Source organism: Olea europaea, chromosome 17 (genome assembly GCF_002742605.1).
Source record: "Olea europaea var. sylvestris chromosome 17, O_europaea_v1, whole genome shotgun sequence".
NCBI classification, from domain to species: domain Eukaryota; kingdom Viridiplantae; phylum Streptophyta; class Magnoliopsida; order Lamiales; family Oleaceae; genus Olea; species Olea europaea.
This window is the reverse complement of record NC_036253.1, coordinates 5693693-5702336: the sequence shown is the minus strand read 5'-3', so window position 1 is coordinate 5702336 and position 8644 is coordinate 5693693. Positions and strand designations below refer to the sequence as shown.

General features: G+C 33.4%; 1 protein-coding gene across 1 annotated transcript in view; it reads right to left on the bottom strand.

Moving 5' to 3' along the window:
- LOC111365560 (probable GTP diphosphokinase RSH2, chloroplastic) overlaps positions 1 to 1433 on the bottom strand; it is a 4020-nt gene extending 2587 nt beyond the window's left edge. Inside the window, exons 1-2 of the mRNA XM_022986117.1 lie at positions 376 to 1433; positions 91 to 294 (exon numbers count right to left, since the gene is read on the bottom strand). Of these exons, the coding sequence (XP_022841885.1) occupies positions 91 to 294; positions 376 to 1080 (909 nt within the window). The 5' untranslated portion in view covers positions 1081 to 1433. The remainder of the gene's footprint in view (positions 1 to 90; positions 295 to 375) is intronic.
- Positions 1434 to 8644: the final 7211 nt, after the last annotated feature.

Below are 8644 nucleotides of genomic sequence, written 5' to 3'. Positions count from 1 at the left end.
ACATCATCGTATAAAGCCTATATAGAATTTCATAACACCATCATTCGATCTATTGTGCCCCAAACCAACCTAAAAAACAGAAAATTAAGTACATCCAATTTCTCTTACCCCTTCAACCAAATCAGAAACCCCAGATCCAAATTTCCTGGAAATGTGCTCATAAGTCATAAAAGAATCATCAACCGTGTCATGCAAAAGCCCTGCAGCAACAACGGTAGAATTAGCCCCAATTATCGACAGAAAAGCCGCCGTCTCCACACAATGCTGCAAATAAGGATGCCCACTTTCCCGCATCTACAAATATGGACAACACCACAATCTTATAAGCTATCTTGCATATAAACACAAAAACTAGAAAGTTAAATTTTAAAGTACCTGGTCTCTGTGAGCTTTTTCAGCTTCGTAGAACGCCTTAACAACAAAATCATCACGGAAGATCGTATGTCTCGACTGAGCATCATAAAGCAAGTCTTTAGCATAAGGCGGGATATCCAACTCCGTGAGATTATCCTCCATGTTAAACGTGAGCTCATCTGCCCATATATTCGATGAGACAAAAGGATCTAAATGCTCTACATCAAAACCCGTAGGTGAAGAATCACAATCCACGAAAGAATTCAACGCGCGCCTCACGAACCTACTGAATAAACCTGTACTCCCAGACCTTATTGAATGCAAATCCCCGCTAATTCTCATGGGTGAGCTTCGAGAACACGATCCAATTGTACTAGTTGTTGGGCCCTGAAACACAGAAACCGGGCTCTGATGTGCCTGGTCTCTCTTTAAAGATGTATATCTAAAAGAGGAGCTCAATTCTTCTGTCCTGTCGTGCCATAAGGACCCTAATTCCTCAGCTCCACCAGAATAACTCGATGATTTCATTGCTGGAGATGAGAATAGGCAGGAGAGGCCACCGACAATGGGTTTTTGAGACGGAGATGCTGAAGCAGATGCAGACGACGTTGACCGGCCGTTAACATCGAAATCGTACGATGCGTGAGAGTTGATTTGGCATGAGTGAGGCGCTGAGCACACGCTGCTGGGTGGAGTTGCGTAAAGAGCTATCGTCGGAACCACCATATTTCAAACTGTGATCAAATTTCAACTCACACAATCACACTGTGATTGTTATCGTTTACAGTAATTTCAGACCCTATCTTCTCACCTTTTGCTGTTTATGTTTACATGTACATAAATTGTAAAACCTTCAATTCGAGTGTGAATTGTGGAAAAAAGCAAAGATTCTTGAGGAATTATCGAGCTAATCACAGAGAATAAGCAGAGCAGAATTTTTAGGGGTTCCGTGTTTGTTCTTCTTTCCGATTAATAACTTGCTTTCCTTGTGAATGAAGAGAATTGGTTTCTCTTTTAACAAACAAAATGACCAAAATGCTCACTTGAAATAACGGAATTTATGGTGCCTGCTTCTTTTAGCTATCGTTTGTTGATCATATTTATAGAACATTGCTTTAAATAACGAAGTTTTGAGAATGTACAATTAAAAAATTTGGAAAACATATAGATCTTATTGTGTAAAATATTTTATTGTGCTAATATTTAATTAAAAATGAGTACATAGAAAAGAGTTTTGAAAGAATGAAAAACAAATAAAGTGTAAATTGCTCGACGAATGTTGTGCGTGTGAACCTGACTAAGGGTTGTTTGACTAGCTTTTGCTTCTTATAAAAGAGCATTTAGGTAAAGTACCTTAATTTTTATTTAAAAACTAATTTTTAAAAAGCTTTATATTTCGAGAATGGTTTTAGAGTAAGTTACGTTGAACTCTAAAACTCTTGTAACTAAAAGAAACATTTTCATAAAATTAGTCAAATTTTGGATCCTAAAAACTCCTTTTGATTTTTTAAAAAATCATGTCAAATGGGCTCTAAGCTCCATTTGATTTAGCTAAAAATATTAATATTTTTATTAAATTTGGATAATTATTTAATTTAAAATATTAAAAATAGATAAAAAAAAAATTGTAGGCCTATGAAATATATAATTAAAATTAATTATTAATTTTTATTTTTATTAACCTCTTCGGTTAAAACAAACAGGAGGACCACATTTAATAATTTCGATTGAATCGACGTGTTGAGTCTGATTTATTAGTTTGGTTTACGTAGTTCTAGTAAGGTTTTGAGTCCATTATTTGTTGGGGGGGGGGGGGGGGGAAAAGAATAAATAATTAATGTATGACTCTAGGAAAGCAATGTATAGTTATAGATAAATAAATGATGATTAACCTAATCCCACTTGTATATGGATAAGAATGGAATGTGAGTTTTAGTTTAGTTTAATGTTAGTTTGTTCATTGGCCATTTGGGACTATGGCTTCCAATGGAATTGAAGTCTTTTAAACATCAATGACGCATCTACTTTTATAATACTGAATACACGGGTGATAAGTCCTCCGGAGTATAATCTAGTGGTGCAAAAGGGAGGAGTGAGGTTATCTCACGCCTTGCTAGCAGCCGCAGTGTAGGGATTCGATTCCTGAGATATGGAATTGGACTTTTTATAGACGTAGTGTACAGACAGCTCTTGTTCCCTGACCTATTGGGACACATCCCACGATTTACATCTCTCTCAAAGCTCTAGGAACGGAGCAGTGAGAACCCTCAAGATTGGGGTTCAACCTTTTTTGAATACACAGTTGATAAGAAAGGGTATTTTTGGTATATGAGTAGCAAAATCGAGTCTAAGAAATTGGAATGAATCTCGCAGCTTTCTGTATCAAAGTTCAAACTGGACAAAATCCCAATTCTAGAAATTCATGATAATGACGAATATCGAACCTTATAGAATCAAATTTGATTCATTTTTCGATCTGTATTCACAGAACACGTGGGGTATAATGGGAAGACATGTTGCCATGTGGTCAGCCACGGCGGCGTACACTTGTTTCTTCACGGCACCGTCGTCTTTCTGACCGCTAATTTGGTGTTAACTGCGATAACGGCCCCCATCACTCTACTATATTTTCGTATAATGTTAGTTTGATTTACATTGACGCCTATTAGTGCGTGTTTGGCTAATTATAATTTATAATTATTTTTTATCAAACATATTTCATAAAATTTGCAACTATTAAAGCTATAGTTCAAGATCTAATCACTTAAAGTTTAATTTAATCAGAAGTCAAACATGTATTAAGTACAATATTTTGATCGATTTGTTTCAATAAATGATCGTCATATCATCAGTTATTGTTAGTATAATTGGACAAAATTATCTTATCCGAAATCAAATTAAAAAACATGGTTACCTATTTGAACAAAATTGATTTACAATTGTCTGATTAAAATAGAATGAAAATATAAATACATTGAGCCTTTGTTTGAGAATGCATAATGTTATTTAACCCTAGTAGAGATTATAAATGGGTCCATGTGGTGTTAATGTGGTATTAAATGACAAATTTAATGACTTTCATTTAACCTATCATTTAATATCATATTAGTATCACATAGACTTGGGTAATCATCTCAGTGTGGATAAATGACATTACTCTTTTAAAATAGTGTTTTGTTAAAGAATGTGTAACTAAAAAGTAAGAAAAAATTTTGAATTTGCGTATAAAATTTTTTTATAGGAGATTGTGTGATTGAAAATAATTTTTTGAAAAATGAGGACCAAATATAGCCTGAATATAACAATAAAACTCCAAGTATAGAAAAATTTTAACAGAATGGATGTCAAAATTGACATTGCCAAACCTGATTGGCCTTTTTTTTTTTTTTTTTTATGTTTTCCCATTTTTCAATGGTGTCGTGTCAAGTATTTCTGTCAAAAAAAATCTATACTTATAGCATGGTTGTGATATTTATTTCCAAAAAACTTCCGTTGACAAGGAAAGTCTACCGTTTGTATGCATTGAAGTACATAGGTGCGTGAAAGCGTGTGGAAGACTAGTTGCATTGCGTATGACCAATGCTTTAAAAAACGTGTAAGTTACTAGTTTGCATGATCAAGAATGTGGCCATGTGGGGTGGGGCACGTACATTGTCCATTTACAATAGAGTGATCAATTTTGCTTTTTAAGTTTTAGCATGCATAAATGAAAATTGAATTTCACTTTACTTCTCTAACAAATGCGTCTTATCGCTCTAATAACTAGTATTTATTTCATGAATTATATAAAAGAAAAGAATATTCCTTTCAGAGAATCCTCTATTAATTTATTACGTCATAAGTACCATTGAGTGCATTTTTTATTTCCCCCTGTGTCCTTTCACAACCAAGCTTTAGACGACATACCCGAAGGGCTTTCATCTTAGGGCCTCGGTGCTCAAGTAAAAAGGGGGATTATATAAGAGAGCAAAGATGAGAAAAGTACAAGCATTGATGCTTGTTCCTCCTTTAACTATTTTTTGTCCATCCTTGTATAGCTAATTTTTGTGATTATTTAAGGTAAAAGGCGTGATTTTCATCAGAGTAATGTTATTTATAGCGAGTGACTACCGTAGTCATTCTATATGTCATGTATTTAATCACTTAGTCAACCATGGTGAGATTTATTGATTAAAGTAATGTTATTCATAGTCAACGATTATAGTGGTCATCCTATATAGCTACTTATTATTTAAAGTACTAAATTGTTATTTGAGGTAATAGAATTACATGATATTAATACCTCAAATAACAAGCTGCCACAAAAAAATACCATTGCAAACGCTAACTATAAATATTATTACACTACTTATTAAATATGGTTTAATGCCAGGTTAATTTCCCAAATAGTAACTAAACTTTGCCAAAAAGTACCTAGGAGGTCATAGAATTTTAAGATTTTCTTAAATAGTAACTGAACTTTATAAAAAGTTCCTAGAAGGTCACTAAATTTCAAAACTTCCTTCAATAGTCATTACACTTTACAAAAAATTCCTAGGAGGTCACTGAACTATGCAAATTGAGACCCCATACATCACTGATTTAATGACCACCTAAGATTTTTTGGAAAGTTCAGTAACCTCCTAGGAATTTTTTGCAAAGTTCGGTGATTATTTGTTCAGTGCCCTTTTGAGAACTTTTTGAAAAGTTCAGTGACTATTTAAGAAAGTTTTGAAGTTCAGGGACCTCTTGGGAATTTTTGGTAAAGTTAAGTAACTATTTAAGGAATTAACTCATTTAATGCCATACGAACTTGACCATGAGTGGAATACCCTCTACTTAATGAAAAACCCTAAAAAGGTCCTTGTTTGAAACCTTTTATTCAAAATACCCTCCACCGTCAACATATGCCAACTATGCCATTAACTTATTACCTCATATGTACCATTGAGTGCATTTTTTATTTCCGCTTAGGTCCTTTCATAACCAAGGTTTAGATGACATACCCAGGGCTATTAGCTTAGGGCCTCTGGTGCTCAGGTAAAAAGGGGGATTATATAAGACAAAGCAAAGATGAGTAAAGTACAAAGTGTGAAGCATTGATGCTTGTTCCTCCTTTAACTATTTTTTGTCCAACCTTGTATAGTTAATTTTTGTGATTATTTAAGGGAAAAACATGATTTTCATTACAGTAATACTATTTATAGCGAGTGACTATGGTAGTTATTCTATATATCATGTATTTAATGACTCAATCGTCCATGGCGAGATTTATTGATTAGAGTAGTGTTATTCATAGTTGGTGATTTTAGTAGTCATCCGATATAGCCACTTATTATTTAAGGTACTAACTTGTTATTTGATGTAATAGAATTACATAATATTAATATTTCAAATAACAAACTGTCACATAACGAGACTGTTGCAGACGCTAACTATAAATATTGGGAAAAATTGCAGCAGCAGTCCCTAATATTTTCATTTTTACAAATTTTACCCTAACATTCATTTTGTACCAGCGAATGTCCCTAACCTTTTATAAATATGTACCTAAAGTCTATTTGGATAGAAACCATCCAAAACACCATCAATTGACCAAAAAAATTCCTTGAACTATTTGCTACCGCGACAATTTTATTGGATGTTGATTACTTAATTTTTCGATCAATTGATAGTGTTTTGGACGGTTTTCGTCCAGATGGACCTCAGGTGCATATTTATGAAAGGTTAGGAACCTCCGCTGACAAAAAATGAAGGTTACGATAAAGTTTGCAAAAAATGAAAAGGTTAGAGACTGTTGTTGCAATTTTCCCTAAATATTATTACAATATTGATTAAAAATGGTTTAATAGCATAGAACCCTCTACAAACTTGATCATGTGTGAAATACCCTCTACTAATTGAAATCCGCTGAAAAGGTCCTTGTTTGAAACCTTTTATTCAAAATACCGTCCGCTGTCAACATTTGCCAACTATGCCATTAAATTCCATTAAATAGGAAAAAAAATGAATAAAATAGAAAGGGCAAAACTCCCAAGCTATTAGACATGGTGTGCAAAACCCCTTTCCCACCCGATTAAAATTGGTAAAATACTTCCTGCTGCCTATATTTTTCAATTAAAATTGGCAAAGGAGCTTAATTCTTGTAAAAATGCAAGAGAAATCTTTGTTGCTTCATGTTTCTCAGCTTGGGGATGAAATCAAGTGAAGCCTGTAGTACCTCCATCAGATCTTTGGTAATGTCCATGTTGAATGTGCAAGATCCGAGGATGATTTGTATTTCAGGACTATGGGGTGGCCCTAAAATATTTTCCCCTATTTAATTTCAAATCTTGCTTTTGTTGATAAGTATGCTTTTTGCACACTTATTTAATACCTAAATATGCTTATAATTAATTAAATGAATAAAATTTTACTCACAATTAGATAACACTTGTTTTTGTCGGCCAAAAATCATCCATGAAATGAGAACAAGGCAAAATGAAGAAAAATGGATTAAAGTGTACAAAATTTATGAAGTTGAGGACCAAAATGCACAAGGGCAGAAAGTGGGGATCCGGGATGCAATTTATGGAGGGCAAAATTGATATAAAAATAAAATCTGAGGACCAAATTATACAAGATAAAAGTTGAGGGACCTAATGTGAAACTATCTAAGGGACTAAGCTGCAAATGACACTAAAATCATTTTTCTTGGCTTTGGATAGAGTTTCGGCTCCTAGGCGCCACGTTTAATTAAAAAGAAAAAATGGAGCCGGTTTGTCACTTTCTAAAACTTCAGGGACTTGGACTGAAATTTCTATGGGTTTTTAAAATAAAAACTGTTGCTGGGGCTGCTTCTAGTTTTCTTTCACTTTCCTTTTTCTTTTTTCTTTCTTTTTTCTTCGTTTTTTTTTTATCCTTTAATTTTTCTTGGTATTTTGGAGTAAATCATAGAGCACCCAAGGAAAATACATCAAGGATCTGGAAAGGTTTTGGAGAAAGTCAAGACTAAGCTTCAAAAAAAGGGTTTTTTTTTTTTTTTTTTTAAATCACGTATTTTCTTCGTTGTTTTGTCAAGCTTGTAACGTATTGCGTAAAATATTCTCTTTTTTATCATTTATATAACATGTGTTAAATATTTGTGTTGGGATTTATGGTATTAACTTAACCTAACTTTTAATTAATTTTAATGTTTGCTCTTTAATATTCAGTTATTCATTTTCATGTGCTTTTATTGTTGTTATTATTACATTTTCATTCGTATGGCCAATGAATGGTTATGTTTAGTGACTTGTACATTGTTCAAGAAGAAAATTGTGCATTTTAGATCAAATAGTAGAAACTCTAAGTTTGTGGAGGAGATAGAGTATTCATAACCTTAAGTGACCCAATGAGTTATTTTCACAAAGATTTAATACGGTTGTTTTGTTTGAATCGACATAGAGATCTAATAGGTTAAACCAATCAATTAGGGTTAATTTCGTTCGAGAAAGGTAATTAGCTAAAATTAAAAAATTGGGTCTAACATTATAAATGAGTAATTTATTAATTGGTTTGTGGAGAAATTAGAAATTAATTAGGCGTCGGTTAAACAAAATCATGAATTTCAATCACGGTTTCCTCCAAAATGTCCAAGTGTTTTTATTTTCTTATTGGGTCATTTGCAAAAATATCCAATTTTACATATATCAATTCAAAAATATCCACTTTTGATAATCTTTACAAAAATGGCCAAATTTGGCATCAAATTCTCCATTTTACCCTTAATGAAAGAATAAATAATTCTCAACTTTTCTTTTACAAGTTGACACTAGTATCGATAAGAGCAATGGCTTCCATGAGAAGCCATAATAATTGTTGCTATTACCTATACTCGTCTATATGAGGCGAGGTTAATGACTTTGAATTGAAGTCAACAATTTCGACCACGTTAAAGTGATGGATAAACACGTACAGACAGCCCATATAATATACTTTACACCAGGCAGCCAAGAATATATTTCACATACATGCCTATTAAAAATGAGGAGGCAGCCAATATTTCGCATTTTTACACACTCATTGGAGGCTGAAAAATGAGGATTAAACATATACATAAGATAGTCCCCTTAACAGTAAAGCATTGGCCAGCTGTCGTTATTTTATATTGATATGCACGCAGAAACAGCGCAAAATAAGAAGAAAATGAAGGCCATTGCTACCGGTAGCTGTTCGGGGAAAAACACAGAGCTGATATACACGCCAATAATTACCGGATACCTTTATTATCTATACATATACATAGAAAATCGAAGCACTGGAGGAGACATGTATACATGCACAGGACGAA